The sequence below is a fragment of the Equus caballus genome, chromosome 1 (genome assembly GCF_041296265.1).
Source record: "Equus caballus isolate H_3958 breed thoroughbred chromosome 1, TB-T2T, whole genome shotgun sequence".
NCBI classification, from domain to species: domain Eukaryota; kingdom Metazoa; phylum Chordata; class Mammalia; order Perissodactyla; family Equidae; genus Equus; species Equus caballus.
Window position 1 is genome coordinate 145,703,547 of NC_091684.1, and position 16,126 is coordinate 145,719,672.

The 16,126-nt window shown below is 34.9% G+C and overlaps 1 protein-coding gene across 6 annotated transcripts in view; it reads left to right on the top strand.

Moving 5' to 3' along the window:
• Positions 1 to 16,126, top strand: part of SLTM (SAFB like transcription modulator) — a 68,750-nt gene that overhangs the window by 10,987 nt on the left and 41,637 nt on the right. For 2 of the 6 annotated variants that reach the window (XM_070235831.1, XM_023616590.2), the window contains exons 3-8: positions 445 to 509; positions 3,170 to 3,367; positions 4,280 to 4,327; positions 12,116 to 12,143; positions 13,539 to 13,953; positions 14,556 to 14,605. In XM_070235831.1, the coding sequence (XP_070091932.1) occupies positions 445 to 509; positions 3,170 to 3,367; positions 4,280 to 4,327; positions 12,116 to 12,143; positions 13,539 to 13,953; positions 14,556 to 14,605 (804 nt within the window). Of the gene's footprint in view, positions 1 to 444; positions 510 to 3,169; positions 3,368 to 4,279; positions 4,328 to 12,115; positions 12,144 to 13,484; positions 13,954 to 14,555; positions 14,606 to 16,126 lie in introns of all 6 variants that reach the window. The other 4 variants (XM_023616596.2, XM_023616584.2, XM_023616602.2 and 1 more) reach the window with 3 other exon arrangements.

Sequence of the window (16,126 nt, forward strand, 5' to 3'; positions counted from 1 at the left end):
GGATTGTATTTCAGAGAAAGCTTTTTGAAGAGGAGAACTTAGGAGAGGTTTTGTGGGGGATATGAATCTTGAAAATAGCTATCAGACGTCTGGTTATATAAACAGAATACTGTTGAAAGGTGTTGCTACTTCTGGGACAATTGAGGATAGAGGATTTTAATGGTGTAAAGAAAAACGGATCATACATGTCAAGTCAGTTAGATGATGAGTTTGTGTGGAAGACTAATTATTTGTACAGTTTATTTTAGTGAAACAGCATGACATTATTAATAAAGCTTTTCAGTTGGGGACAGCTGTGACTGGCTGGTTTATAAGCAGTTGTTATTAGCTTTGTTAGATGATTTGGGCGTGGAGACTAATACTGTGGGGTAAAAGTCTCTGAATGTTTCTTTGCTCTTGAAGTCATAAAGGATCGGTTGTTAGCCCATTTTCCTTCTTTCGCAGGTAAAAAACAGGAAGCAGATGAGTTGAGTGGAGATGCTTCTGTGGAAGATGATTCTTTTGTCAAGGTAAAGTGTTAATTACTTAGGTTAAGATGTTTATTTTGAGCCTAGTATTTTGCATGATGAATTCATGCATTTTACCTCAACAATAGATAACTGAAGTCTGTAGGTAAAATAAAGAGAGAGACTTATGTAATGTTGTCAATCCCATTAATTCTTATAGTTGAGAAATATAAGAAATAACTTTATCTTTAGTTAAATGAGACATAAAGCTAAAGATAATAATGTTTGTCCAGGCCTTTAAGTGGGAATCTGAGGCGCGGGCCAGAGGAACTGCTAAAGGACAGTCGTCGTGTTAGCTCCTGGACAAGGTGCTGCGATGAAGGATGTTGATAATTTATTTTTCATTGCCCATTGCATTTGGCTTTTGTATGTAATATGCAGAATTTAGATTACTGTAGTCCTTAAAACGGAGAGAAAAAATTGCTGATGTATTGCTACTTGATAAAGATCAAATTAAGAAATTTGTTTTGCCCTTTAAAGATAAATAAGCTAAGTCTTTTTTGGCTAAAAGATAATGTATTTCAAAACTGACCAGCCAGAAAAATAAAGTATGTAATTTTAATTGGGGTTGTGGCAGTTCCGTATACTAAGTTATTTTTAATCATAGTTAGAGGTTTTTTCGTTTCATTTTCATTTTAAGGAAATGTGATCTGCTACTTACTGATCATTTAGGTCTTAAGCATTGTGGCATTTGCAGGAATTATTTAATGAGCAGAGTTCTTAAATTATGTACATTATACCCCCATATGTTCCATTTTCTATGTCCAGTTAGTCCACATTGTCATAACGTCTCTGGATGTCTGTGTGCTCCACCGTGAAGTCAGCTCATGTCCATTCACCCACCCATCTCTCTTACTGCCTTGCTCTCTACCCTCCCCATATTACACACACAGCACAGAACCACACACCCCGTACTTTGTTCCTTGCACTTTGAGGGTAGGCATAGAGAGAAAGAAATGTTTGGTTGAAGAGTTAACCCTGAAATCAGATAATTTTAGGAAATATATGCCCAGGGATCCATTAAAATTGATGATTGCATGCCTGTAGTCAGTTTTTGTTTGAGCCTTTAAGAACTCTTCAGTCTCAGTATTCTGTCATCCTTGTGGTGTATCTTCTATTAGGTGTGTTCCTTTATTCTTATTTTCTCTAGTTGTCTTCATTCGTGAGTGTATAATTAAGCAAAAATTATCCATAAGCTGGAAAAACATTGTGACTTGGGGAAAAAACCTTTTAATTTTCAAATGTCTAACTTTCTTTTAGCTCTTCAATTCATAAAAATGTTATAGTCATTTGAAATGTTATGAGGAGATATATATTTCTATTCAGCATAATAGTACTGTCTCTTATATGTGCTGCAAAGGATGCCTTTTTCTTTTTAAATGAATCTGCTCATAATGTCAAGCAGAACAAAAGAGCTTTTTGTAAAAATCCTATTTAAATTTATCTTTAGTTTCTTCTTCTTCTTCTTTTTTTCAGTTTCTTCTTTATATTTCTCTTCAGCTTTGGAAGTATCAGCATATGTGATGTATTTGATAGATATTAAGTGAATATACTTTCCTTGTCTCCCAGAGTTGGTAATTTGGGAATTTACACAATAGTGGTGGGTAAATGTCACCTATTGCCTAGATATGTGAATAGTATAGGAATTGCTTCCATTTATGAGTGAGGAGACTAGTCAAAATGGCACTGAAGACTAGATGAAATTCCCTCAGTGACTTCCCTTGATTGTTTTTTGCATCTATTCTTCTCCCGTCATACAACCACCTACTCCATTTTCAATCCCGAGTGTTCCCCGACTCATACGTGGTGAGGTTGGGCAAAGCTCCTGTCACAGAGAAGCCCTCCTCCCCAAGCACTCCTGATTCCAAAACAATCATGTTCCTTCCTGTACCCACCTCTCAGAAACTTCTTTTCCCTCACTGCAGCTCCGGTATGAGTGATTAATAGTCATGCCCCCGCCCTTTCCCCCTTTTAACCCAGAAGTCTTTTCTTAAATCTGCTAGATTTACTATAAGAATAGGAAAGGAGGAAGGAATGTTCATTGCTTTCACCTCTTTCTCTGCAGTTAATCAAAGAGGAAACTCCGCAGATGGCTGCTTTTCTTAGTTTCCACTGAAGTACTATGTATCCATAGACTTTGAAGGGCAAACAGACATTCCTTCACAGAGACTAAATTAATTATTTGCATATTTTTCAAGAACAGACATTGGTGTAACAGTTGGGATTCCTTATTATTAATTAGAAGTAAACTTTGTGTTATAATGTATAAGACTTCCAGGGTCTTTGAAGTAAAATCAAACACTTGGAGAAATCAAGTCATTTCTTTGAAGCCACATCTTCTAGGACAGCTCCTTGGATGTGACTTGGTAAATATTAAATAACTGCAACTTGAGAGCATCTCCGGTAGCAATCCAATTAGTGGGAACTTCAGTGTGAGAGATTTGGGAACTCAGATGTGTGGTTTAATGGCATTGATATTGGATCCCCTTTATTTTTAAAGACAGTTAATATGTAAGGTAAAATGATTGAACTTTGACTTTGGGAATATTGTCAAACTATGATAAAATTAAAACATTTAGAGATGTAAATTACCAAAAAACATTTGGTGGATAAGCCTACACTCCTTTGCGTCTAGTTGTACCAAATTTTCTTACCATTAAAAGGACTGTGAATTGGAGAATCAAGAGGCACATGAACAAGATGGAAATGACGAACTAAAGGACTCTGAAGAATCTGGTGAAAATGAAGAAGAAAATGTGCATTCCCAGGAGTTACTTTCTGCAGAAGAGAACAAGAGAGCTCATGAATTAATAGAGGCAGAAGCAATAGAAGATGTAGAAAAAGAGGACATCGAAAGTCAGGTCTTTAGCCAGTTTCTTTAAAACATGACACAGATAAATTTAAGTACTAAATAATAATAAGTGTTTTTTCTAGTTCAATGTGGAAGTCTCAGAATTTTCAAAAAAAGTATTTTTAAAGTTATTTATAAATCACCCATAATCCTACCACCTAAGAGGACCTTTTTAATTTTTGCTTATTATCTTCCACATGTGTTTATATTTTTTCATAGTAGTTATTGTGCCATAAATTGCTATTTATTCTATAAATATTTTCACATAACATATTATAATGACTTTACAGTCTGTGTGTTATACTGTAACTTATTAGACTGCTTTCTGTGTGTCTAATAGCCACTACTTTAATTTGGGACGTTGAAGTTATAAGTTGTTTGCTATCCCACTGCGAATGAGTGTACCAATTTTCCTATGACCTTGTCAACATTACCTGGTGGTAGTTTTTTTTTTTCCTTTTGCTACGTTAGTAGATATAAAAAGATTAATTTGCATTTCTTTGGTTATTATCAAAGGTGAGGAAATTACTTATGAAAGTTTAATTTAAAACCATATAATTTCAGAAATCTTTTCTTTAAGTGAAATAGGTCATTTGTCGTGCTTTGAACTATGTTAGTATGTCTTAAGAAAATGAGTGGATTGGGGAGTTAGTATTTGTTAGTATTCATGCTTGGAACACTTTTGTTCTACCTAGCTTGATAAATGAAGGGCTCAAGGAAGAGATTTTTCTAATTATCAATGTGACTAAGTCTTATGTTGACATAAAAAATATAGTCTGAATTATTAAGCATTGCCTTAGTACCCACAGTATCATAGACACTACAGAACATGAGGCAAGTGATAATCGGGTATAGCATAAAAGCATTCTCGTGTTACCCAGATGTTTTGTAAAGCAAAGCTATTGTATACCCTTTTACTTAGGAAATTGAAGCTCAAGAAGCTGAAGATGATACCTTTCTAACAGCCCAAGTAAGTTTATATTTAGTCCTATGAATTTAATATTGTGGGTGGAAAGGCTTGGAAAAGGAATCTTATTTTGATTTCATCATTCTTTAATTCATAAAACTGCCTTAAATTTAATGCTCCGTTTTTTGTGTGGTGTGTACAAAATACTTAAAATTGGCGGCTGAAATTTCTGTTGCCGCAAAGGTAATTAGAAGTTACTATAAAATCTACCATTTTCAGAATAAAAATAAAAACAGTCCATCCTTTCTGTAAAACATAACTCTTTTTTCTTTTTGAGAAGTCTATACTCTCCTTGACTTTTTTTCTGTCACTTTGGTATAAAGTAAAGCATTTTTAGAAAGTTCTAATCTAATATCCTTGTCAAAGCTTTATGTAAATTTTTGTTAATTTAACACTCCTAGAATGGGCATAGTATTTATAAAAAGTACAAAAATCTCTGTTCTTGAAGTTTACTTGCAGGGTGTATGTAGAAAATGACTGCTCTTCTGTTGTGTGTTAAATTTTGTTTTTGGTATATGTGATATACATAGTGACATTTTAAAGCATAACTTACAGATGCTATAAACAAACATTTATAACTCAATTTCTGGAGTATTATTGGGTTTTAAAAAAGATTATCCTTTGTCTCATATCCGTATTCAGGAACCCCTTGTTCATGCACCCTCTTAGTGGATACTTTCAAATAGTATACTTTCAAATAGAGATAGGAGGTCCCTCTGTTTACTAGATTTAGAAAAAATGGTGATCAGGTCTGTTATTTCCTCAGTGTTATATTTACTAGAAGAATATATAGTGGGGCTTTATTCATGGACTGCTTAGCTGATTGCCTCTGCTCATGCTTTCTTTCCTGCAGCTCTCTTGCCTTTGAAATGCTGGTGAGCCATAAATGCTGGTGAGACTCTGCATTGGCTCTCTGTGTTTATTGCTGAGGGGGAGAAATTACATTTCAGGGAGAAATGTTTCTGATAATTTGGAATATTCAGGAAGGAAATGTTAGAACTGTGAAAGTCTATCCCCAAGTATGTTCATTTCTGAGTGATAAAGAATAAGATGAGGAAGATTAACTCTCAAACAGGGGGAGTTCTTTTCTAGATTACTAATTTGCAAAAAAGTTGGAGTTGAGCTCGTCATGTTCTTGGCAGCTAGCTTTTTAATTTCCATCTAGGGCCACTCCTACAGTTTTGCAGGTTATGAGTTGTGTGAAGCCTTCATATCTAAGGGTCCCCATTCACATAATATGTTTGCAGTATGTTTATTGCAAAATTTAACACATGGAAGTAAAGTATCTTAAGAAATGGGTGCTTCTTTCTAATTTTCACAAATTTTTATGGGCTAGAGATGGCCTTGCTCCCATTCCATCCTGAGAGTGAAAGAACAGTTATTTATTTCTCATCAAGGGGCAAGTTTTGCCTTATTCTATCAAAAGATAGGGAGATTACCTCTTCAGAGACGGTTTCTTTAAGTGAAATAACCTTTACGTCTTGTGAATAATGTATAAGGGAACATCTAGAAACATGTGTAGATGTATGTGGGTTCCATCGTGATCTAATGCTTCTAAACATGCCTACTGAATCTGTCGTCTTACTGTGTGCATCAAGGAACACTACATAGTCACTATTGCCCAGCTTCAGCTACTGTCTGCTCATGGGGAGTCTTGTTTCATCTGTATCTCCATTCACTTTCCCCTTTCTGCATTGTTTTGAAACAAATTCCAGACACCATATTTTGCTTAAAAAATTTGAGTATATATCTCTAAAAGAGAAATCTTTCATTTTTTACACTCACTCCTAATATAAAATTTTTAATATCAGATATACAGTTGGTTGTGAAATGTTCAATTGTCTATAGTTCTTTTTGTTTTTATAGGTTTTATTTGAATCCAGATATAAATGTGATCTATACATCGTGATTCATTGAAGTGTCTTTTAATCTATACATTTTCCTTCCATCTTTTTTCCCCCACTATTTTATTCATTGAAGAAATGGAATTGTTTATCCTATAGAGCAAGTGTTGGCAAAGTTTTTCTTAAAGTACCAGGTAGAATATATTTTAGTCACAATGGGCCATATGGTCTGTGTCACAGATATTCAACTCTACTGTTGTACTGTGAAAGCAGCCACAGATAGTAGGTAAATGAATGGACATGGCCGTTTCAATGAAAATATTTACAAAAAGAGGCATCTAGTGGAGTTTGCCACCCCTTGCTGTAGAGCTCCCAAAGTCTCTATTTTGCTGATTACATTCTTGTGGAGTCATTGGACGTGTTCCTCTGTTTACTGTATTTCCTGTAAATTGGTAAGTTGGTTTTAGGATCTGGAGGCTTGCCGTCCAATTCAGGGCACCCTCCTACTCCCCCCAAACACTCACACCTACTTCATAGGTAGTATTGTATTCTTCCATTTGGATATATATAATGTCTGGTTGTATCTTCTTAGTGGTGGTACCAATTATTGATGAGCCATACCCCATTGATTATGGTGATCAAAGTGGTGATATTCTATCATTTCCCTTTTATTTATTAGCTGGCGTGTTACTAGAAAGAGAAACTTCTGCTCATTTACTATTTGATTACCCAATGGTACTGTTTAGAAAGGAAAGTCAGGATATATGTTTGATTCTTTTCCTTTTATTTACCAATTTTCAGAATAATGAGCTGGTTCATTAGCATCTCCAACAGTGATAATAAAGTTTTTAATTTTTCCTTTTTTCTCCCTTAGTTTCATTTTGAACTTGTGGATTTAAACATGTTTAATGTATTTCAGTCCATCGTAGTTATTATTCTTATTAATGCTCAAATTGTCCCTCTGTAGTTAGTTAGAGCCTCTTCAAGTTGGCTCTTGAGTTCTTTCAACATAATCTTAGTAGTCTTTGATTGCTCCATTGCTTTCTGGAATGTAATGATGTTCCATTCCTGCTCCAGACCTGTAATGAGCTGTTTTTTCCTTTTAGGGGTAGATGGTATTTCAAGATGACAATCTCAGTGGTAGGGATGTTCGTGTTTTCTAGGCCTTTTCAGTATACAGTGCTAGGGAATGTGTATGGGGTTTTTTTGTTTGTTTTTGTTTTTACTTTTAAGGTAAAATAGATTTTGAGTTCATAGGGCTACTTCTAAGTTATTTCCTTTATCTCACAGTACACAGACAACAGTCTTAGAATGATAATACCAATACCACCACCAATATGATTACTGAAAATAATTTAAGATTTTCTTTCCCCAGTTATGTCTGTCCTACCGATATACCCCTCTAGGAATGAACAAATTACTGTGTTTTAGACTAGTTCTGCTCCGTACGGTTATTTCACCAACTAATACATATTTACGTTGCCTTTCACTTTATTTTCAATATTTAAGTATTACTTTAAAAAATTTTAATCTGCAACTTTTTGTGAGTCTATAACTATTTCAAAATAAAAAGTTAGAAAATTTAATCTAATTTTGTAATTATTTAAAATATTTACATGGTTCCAAAGTCAAAGCTACAAGATAAGATATATTCAAAAAAGTCCCTTTGACCCATTCTCTTATTGGTAAACTTTTTAAAATTCGTGATTTATCCTTCTATTACTTGCTTTAAGAAATACAAGCAAATAGGCAATATTTTTGTATAAGGATGTATTTCTTTAAAGCCAGTCTTCAGGCCTTCATGTGATGCTTAAATCTTTAGCCTTTAGGCGTTAGCCTCTAGGCAGTTTGTCATACTAGACAGAATTTGGTTCAAATTTTACTTCTGTTACTTACAATATTGTGACTTGGGCAGGTTCTCTTAGTCAATTTCTATGTTTATAAAATGAACATTATAATTCTTACCTGCTAGATTGATGTGAGGATTAATTATAGGTCCTGGCACATGGTACATGTGCAATTAATGGTTATTTGTAGAATTGCTTTACCAGCTGGAAGATACCAGTTACTTGAGAATTTTCTCAGAAATGTTTGTATTTGCTAATGCTTTACTTCTGTACGATTTCCTCTAGTCTCAGTCTCCTCAGTCATCTTTGATCACGTCATGTATGTTCCTTTTTCTTTTTCCCTTTGCCCCTAAGGTTTCGCTAACTTGAAGGGCCTCCCCTTTTTATGTTGTATGAAGTCTGTATACCTGTCAAAGCCAGATTTATCTTTCTCCTCATAAAGTTTCCTCTATTCTCTCTCTCTCATGTAGTGCTTTGCTGTTGACAGAGAACTTTACACCCATCGTCTTATTTAATCCTGTACTTCCTATTTAGGTCATATGCGATCTCTACTTTATAGGTAAAATTCATATAGATGGATGACAACACCACAGAGTAAAACTGTTTCCGTAGAAAAGACAGGATAAATACCTAGGTGTCATGCTGCCTAGTCTGGTATTCTGTAAGTACTCCACGCTGGTGAATGTGGTTCTCTGAATTGCGTCATTCTTACGCAGTGCTGCAGTTAAGTCCTTTACAGTATATACAAACGCCCTGTAAAACAGCAGTGTCTTAGACTACCTTTATTCAGTAGATTTACTCAACAGATTTTTATTGAGTGCTTATTATGTGCCAGGTATTTTGTATTTCCCACCATCTTTAGCATATTGCCAGATAGCAGGCAGTTAGTAGTTTAGGGTTATTTTGAAGGTTTGTAATCAGTCAGGTTGAATACAGTATTTACATACAATTCAGGAGAAAGGAGGCCTTGCAGAAGAGATCTTCTTAGCATATATGTGTATCTGTATCACAAGGTTAACCTAGAGAAGGTAGTAGAATGGATATATAATAAACATTTTGTTAAGTGAAAAATAAGTCCTTGGCTTGTCTTTGTCTCTTCCTAGCCGTTGATGCTCCTAGGATGAAACAAAAATAGAAACTTTGTATGTGACTTTCGCCGTTTGACTAACAGTTGTAGATCCCACTACAAAGATGAGTAACATGAGTACCTACCTTACAGAGCATTTGCTTCATTTTCATATGTGAAATATTATATTTTTTCAAGACAAACTGAAAAAGTAGTTAATTTAAAAGGATGCTTTACATTGTATTACTTATTTACTATATTCCTCATTCTGAAAAATACCTGTTTTCAGTGGAGGAAAATTATTTTCAAATAAGGTATATGTCATGTCTGTACAGATAAATCGTTTAGACAGGAAAAATTTTCCATTGTCTTTCTTGTATTTCCTGGTTTGTTTCTTTATTGCGAGGATATGTAGGCTTGTTTAGGAGTTGTGGTTTAACCTTAGTAGTGCTGTATTTACTGCACACACTGAGCAGTAAAACAAACATGCGCTGTGTGGCTCGGCTTTCCTACGTTACCCTAGTTGTTTTCGTGCTTCACCTCCGTTGTAATCACTTTGTTTTCCAGAAGCTGGGTCAGACTGTTTTCCCATTTCAGTCTATGTGATAAGGCTGCTGTTAGCACTATTTTGAGGAACTAAAGTTATGAAACCCTTCAGAAGACGTGTTGAATAATTAGGAGAAATAACTAAAAGCTCTTCAGCAAAATAAGGCAAAGCCTTACCAATTATTTTAGCAGCTAGAAATAACATTTCTAATTGGCAGGAACTACACAGCAGAAAGGATTTTGTTTTTTACACCACAGTACTTTTTAAAATAGCAAATAATTTGGCCATTTTTTTCTTGAACCTATTGATACTGCATCTCTAAAAGAATGACTTGAAAGTGGTGTGCTGTTGGCATCACAGGTAGACAAGGGAGAGGCAAGTTGTGTTCTTGAAGTTCATTTGTTCTGCTTTTAAGTAAAAGTTAAGGTATTCCACTTTACCCCTCCAAGATACATTACTAAACTAAAAGAGTTTGGAAGAAAAAGCTTTATCGATCCTTCTAGGCTAACACATTGTTTCTGTGCTGCCGCTGCCTACCACTCCACTCAAGTTAAAGCATTTTCTTTCCTTTCCAAATATTGCAGGTTAGAAATGTAATGACTAAAACTAAACTCCAGTACAAACAGTTTGTTCCAGGACAACAATTAAGAGATTATTAGAGCACAGTTTAATGGATTTATGTGATAATAGGATTCACATTGCTATCAATCCATTAATCTACTTGTTTTGGACTATTTTTCTTCCTAAGCTTGTGGCTCTGTTGTTTCAATGTTTTTAGTTTCCTTCGTAGTACTTTAGTGTGTAAAACAATTGGTCAAACCCTAATTGGGGCACTTGCATGTTAACTTAAAGTTGAAAAATCTTCTAAAGTGATTTCTTAAAAATATGATTGTTATCCAAATGTAATTTTGAGCATATAGTAAAATATTTGATATTTTTAAGGAATGCATGCTTTTATGTGAATCTAAAATTGTGTTATAAATATGCTATTTATAGTTTTGTTTACAGTTCAATTTTGCTTCACTGCTAGGCTCTCACTCTAAGGCAGTAGTTCTTTTTTTTTTTTTTATTTTTTTTGAGGAAGATTAGCCCTGAGCTAACTACTGCCAATCCTCCTCCTTTTGCTGAGGAAGACTGGCCCTGAGCTAACATCCGTGCCCATCTTCCTCTACTTTATATGTGGGATGCCTACCACAGCATGGCTTTTGCCAAGCAGTGCCATGTCCACACCCGGGATCCGAACTGGTGAACCCTGGGCTGCCGAGAAGTGGAACGTGCGAACTTAACTGCTGTGCCACCGGGCCGGCCCCATGAGGCAGTAGTTCTTATAGTGTAGTCCCTGGACCACAGCATCAGCATCACCTGGAAACTTGTTAGAGATGCAAATTCTCAAGCCCCTCTCCAGACCTGAATCAGAAACTCTGGGGTTGGTGCTCAGCAATCTGTATTTTAACAAGCCCTTCAGAATACAGGACTGTATTCTGATACAGTCTCAGAGTTTGAGAGCCACTACTGTAAAGCCCCGTACTGTAAAACTCACACCACCTTGACTGAAAATGGTCTATTTTTACTTAGTTTTTATTTTAAACTATTATAAACGAAAACATCCATTATTGAAATCATCATGTGTATTATTTTGCTTATTTGTTATGATCTTTAATTTAGGGAAATGTTGGTTCTTTCTTGATGTGATTACTTCAGTGATTTTTGCAGTATTTGCTTGGTAGAATAAATACAGGTTTTTCCCTTTGCGATATTGCTGTTTTTGGGCTAGCACATGCTTAATTTTAGACTAGGTGAAGATATTCATATTTTTAAATCAAAATAATTTTTTAAAAGTGTGTGAGTTGCTTGTTTTGATTACCTATAGCACAAGTACCATTTTTAAAGTGGCTGCCCACCAGTGTCTATGTGACAGCTATGAATTCATTTTCAACAGATAAAAAGGAGTGAATAATTTGAAACTAATTACTTTGATAACCATTCTTCTTACTTCTGGGATGCCTAAAAAGGGAGTGTTTTTTTGGGTTTTTTTTTTTGCTTATAATATGCATTCAAGCCTTTGAAAGTGTATGTCTTTAGGTTATACTTTCGGGTCCTGTTTTGAATAGTACGCCCTAACAGTGCCATTGAACTTAGCCACATAAAATAATCAGGTCAGTCTTTTTATTGGCAGCTCTTTGATATGGGTAAAATTCAGTTTGTGTAAGCTAGTTTTGAAAACTGAAACTAAATAATCCAGTTTGTTGTTGATCTAATCATTGAAAGATTTAACTGTTTTCTTTTCTAAAATTGTATATACCAGACATGTGCCACATTTCTCTCAAAGGGCTCTGGTTCTGATTGGAATATCCTATATTTGTTAGTGATAGATATCCCTAATTATTATTAACTTACACACCAATTTAACCTGACTGATTTTGTACTATTACTAAAATCCAGTTTTAAATGAATTCATTTTACATTTGATTATTCTTTGAATTTCAGGATGGTGAGGAAGAAGAAAATGAGAAAGGTATGTTTGATGCTAAGTAGAGTTTAAAAATTGCTGACATTTGGAAAAACAGTAAATTATGTAAAAAAAAAAAAGCATTCCTTATTTGAAGGCTTATTTTTGAAATGAGTTCATTTTCAAATTTATCAATTTAGTGAATTGAGTTAGCATCTTGATTTTATTTTTCAATTGGTTTTAATTTTTCTTTTTTAACACTTGCGATATGTTCTAACCTAATGGTACATATCAGTTACTGTAGTGGACAATGCCATTTTAATTTAACCCAGTTTTTAATCTTATTTTTTAAAATAACTTCTAGCATACGGTAAGTTGATTACATCCTTAAGACTGGCACTGCAGTAACTCATACGTGCTTATTGGAGTCCTGGTGTGTAATGGATAATTAACTTTAAAACTAGTCCTAAAAATGGTGGGTGATCAGGAGACTGACTTTTTGTTTGCTGCTCAGAGAAACTTTCATACAGTCTTCTGACAGTTTTAGTAGTTTAGGAGACCTGTCTCATCCAATACAATTCCAGGGACATCAGTAGCAATATATATGGTCTGTATGAGGTTATGGAAGAGTTCTTGGACAGAAGTGAAAGGATCCTACCTTGGACTAGCAAGGACGTGGAGCAGGTTCTAAGCAAGGCAGAATAAAAAGCCTAGAAGCCATGATGAAGTCAAGCTACTGACTGCAAATCTCACATGCCCGAAGCCTTTCTATCCTGGGGGAACGCAAGATATCTTTGAAAATGGTAATTGCGGGACTGACTGGACAGGATGAAGACTGGAAATAACCAATTTCCCGAATGTTATGGAGCAGGCCACCTTTGGAACCTTCTGTAGCAGTTTTCCATCCGATTCTGGACTACTCAGGAATTGAATAAGAAGAGCGAAAAAGATGGGTCCCTGAAACACGTTGAAGACTGATTGATAGCCTCAGACTGTGACCTTTCAAGACGTCACCATGGGAATTCTGAAGGTCATGAGGGTTAACTCCCGAGATGATTGGAACATTGAATAACAAATCTGCACATTTGTCACTATCTCATGGAGGAAAAAAATCTTCCATATGCCATTAACTTATAACCAGAAATGAAGAGCTGGTATCCTCAGGATGGAACCATTTCCTCACTTTTGTTGTTTGGTATTTATATGTAGAAATCATTTTTTCCATGAAGAATAAGTGATCCTGGGTAAAGGATTGTTTATGTTAGTTAATACCCTTGTGTTTTTTTCCTAACCTTCCATCAGTGCTAATAACTGGCTTTATATTTTCTAGGTCCTATTCTAGCTTATGAATATGAAATTGTTTAAACTTCTTGTTTTGCCATATTTATTCCTGTTAAATCCTCTTAGATATAGCAGGTTCTGGTGATGGTACACAAGAAGTATCTAAACCTCTTCCTTCAGAAGGGAACCTAGCTGAGGCTGATCACACAGCTCATGAAGAGATGGAAGCTAATGCGACTGTGAAAGAAGCTGAGGATGACAACATCTCGGTCACAATCCAGGCTGAAGATGCCATCACTCTGGATTTTGATGGTGATGACCTCCTAGAAACAGGTAAAAATGTGAAAATTACAGATTCTGAAGCAAGTAAGCCAAAAGATGGGCAGGACGCCATTGCACAGAGCCCGGAGAAGGAAAGCAAGGATTATGAGATGAATGCGAACCATAAAGATGGTAAGAAGGAAGACTGCGTGAAGGGTGATCCTGTCGAGAAGGAAGCCAGAGAAAGTTCTAAGAAAGCAGAATCTGGAGACAAAGAAAAGGATACTTTGAAGAAAGGGCCCTCGTCTACTGGGGCCTCTGGTCAAGCAAAGAGGTTTGTTTTTCTATGTCAGTTCTTTACGATACTGAATTCCAGCATTCAATAAGATCACTCTACATTAAGGGGGTGGCTTCAAGACCATGTACAGTAATTAGTACTTATGATCCTGCCTATAAATATTTTTGACCGTCATAAGTTACTTTAAAAAAATTTTCAAGATCTTCGTATTATGCAGTGTGTCCTACTGATTGCATTGTCGAATTGTCAGCATATATTTGGTTTTTTTTGTTGTTTTTTGTTTTTTTTTTCAAATTGACAATTTTTTTGTGTTTTATTTTTAAAAATCCTTGTGATGATGGTTAATGAACAACTGTCAGTCCTAAGAACACAAAATGAAGTCAAGTCCCAGTCCTGAAATCTGGAGAAGATGGCCATGAATAGAATTTTCAGAAAATCTAGATCTTCAGGCATCTTGGGGAGAATCAGTGCAAGAATCCTAAGGGAATCATTTGTTCAAATAACCTAATCTAGGCCTTTGGAATTGTTAATTTGTATGAATAGCACTAGTTTGAAATATAGTCAATATCAAGCTGTTCGATTTTTGTGTTTTTTTTGTTTTTTGTTTTCAATTTTCTTCTGGTGATTTGCTTCTTTAGCTCTTCCAAGGAATCTAAAGACAGCAAGACATCATCCAAAGATGACAAAGGTAATGGATTTTTTCCTATTTATTTCAGTAATAAATTGCATATTTTCATTAAAAAGTAATATTTGCCTGGGGTTTTCTTTGACATTTAGTCCTTAAGAATTGATGCACTAAAAATTTTGGATGGCCTTTGTGTAAACTGTGAAGTTAGATTACAGTAAACTCTCAGTGTGATTGAAGCATTACCCTTTAATTACTGACTTTGTAAACTGGGCTGCGTATGCTGAAAACCCATTTGGTATGTCTTTTTATCATTGTGTGGAAGCAACTATGTTGAATGTTCATAGAGAGATTTCATTTTCTTAGATTATAATTTCAGAAGTATTTTTTCTTTAGTCGCAGTCATTTGTGACTCCTACATATCATCGCCACCTTTTCCCTGTTCTGTTTAGTAGAATGTGTGCTCTAAATGATACTTGTGTATAGTTGTGGAGTCCAGTAGTTAAAAGAAAATCAGTCTGTAACATTTGGTTTTACTTTTTTCATTATTTAAATCAGGGCACACTTCTAGTAATGTAGCCAGCATACAGTGTTGTAGTTCCTCAGAATTTGCATTTTAGTTTGACTTATTTTGGGTTAATGGGTGTCTTATGTAGGAAAGTAATTTTATTTGAAATTCTTGTAAGCTTAAAGGTGCAGTATTTGATTGCTTTCTGTACTGAGAAGTCTCTAATTATCCTGTGGCCATGCACTATAGTTTCTTCTTGTACTATGCTGTTTACTTGAAAAATATTTCTTGTTTTCTAAAAAAGCATTTTAAGGAAAAATAACACTATTAAGGTACTGCAAAGTCTTCAAATGCCTCTTCACTGCCTAAAAAAGAAGTGTTATATATCCTCTGGTTGATTTAGTGTATTTTGTTGATATATTTTAGTAGTTGGAAATTTTGGTGATTGATTTTGTAATTGACAATTAATTGCAATACCCACATCCCTTAAAGTTTTGGTTAATGGATTGGATATAATAAATTTATTAAATACAATCCTTTAAATTTAGAAGATTAGTAGTCGTAATGTTTTCCTGTTAAGATTTTCTTTTTCTGTAGTTAGAGAAATAACTGGGCCCAAATGTTACTGGTAACATAAAAAAGAGACACATTTCTAGTTAACATTCCATAAAGTAAAGCAGACCCTTTGAGAAATGTGTTTCTTAAGAACAGAAATGCAGCACCCATTAATACTTATCGATCTCTGAGTCAGGTATGTGTCGTCTCCTCGTAAGTCTGCCCTGACAGTAGTTTCTCAACTAAAACTTGTGGCATGTAATTTTTTTAAAGCTTTGACAGTTTTACTCTTTGTACATATAATAACTTGAAGTTATAAAAAGTGTTACCTTTAATTGCTTATGTACAGTTTTTCTTAAAGTGGGTAAGAATTCTTTTCCAAATAAAACCAAATGAATGAAAATTTCTCTTTTCTAAAAGCGCATTTGAAGAAAAGCACTGAAGAGTGACTGGCTAGGCCTATATTCTAAGGAGCGGCATCTATATGTATGAAACTGTGATTTGTGTATGGAAATAGTACA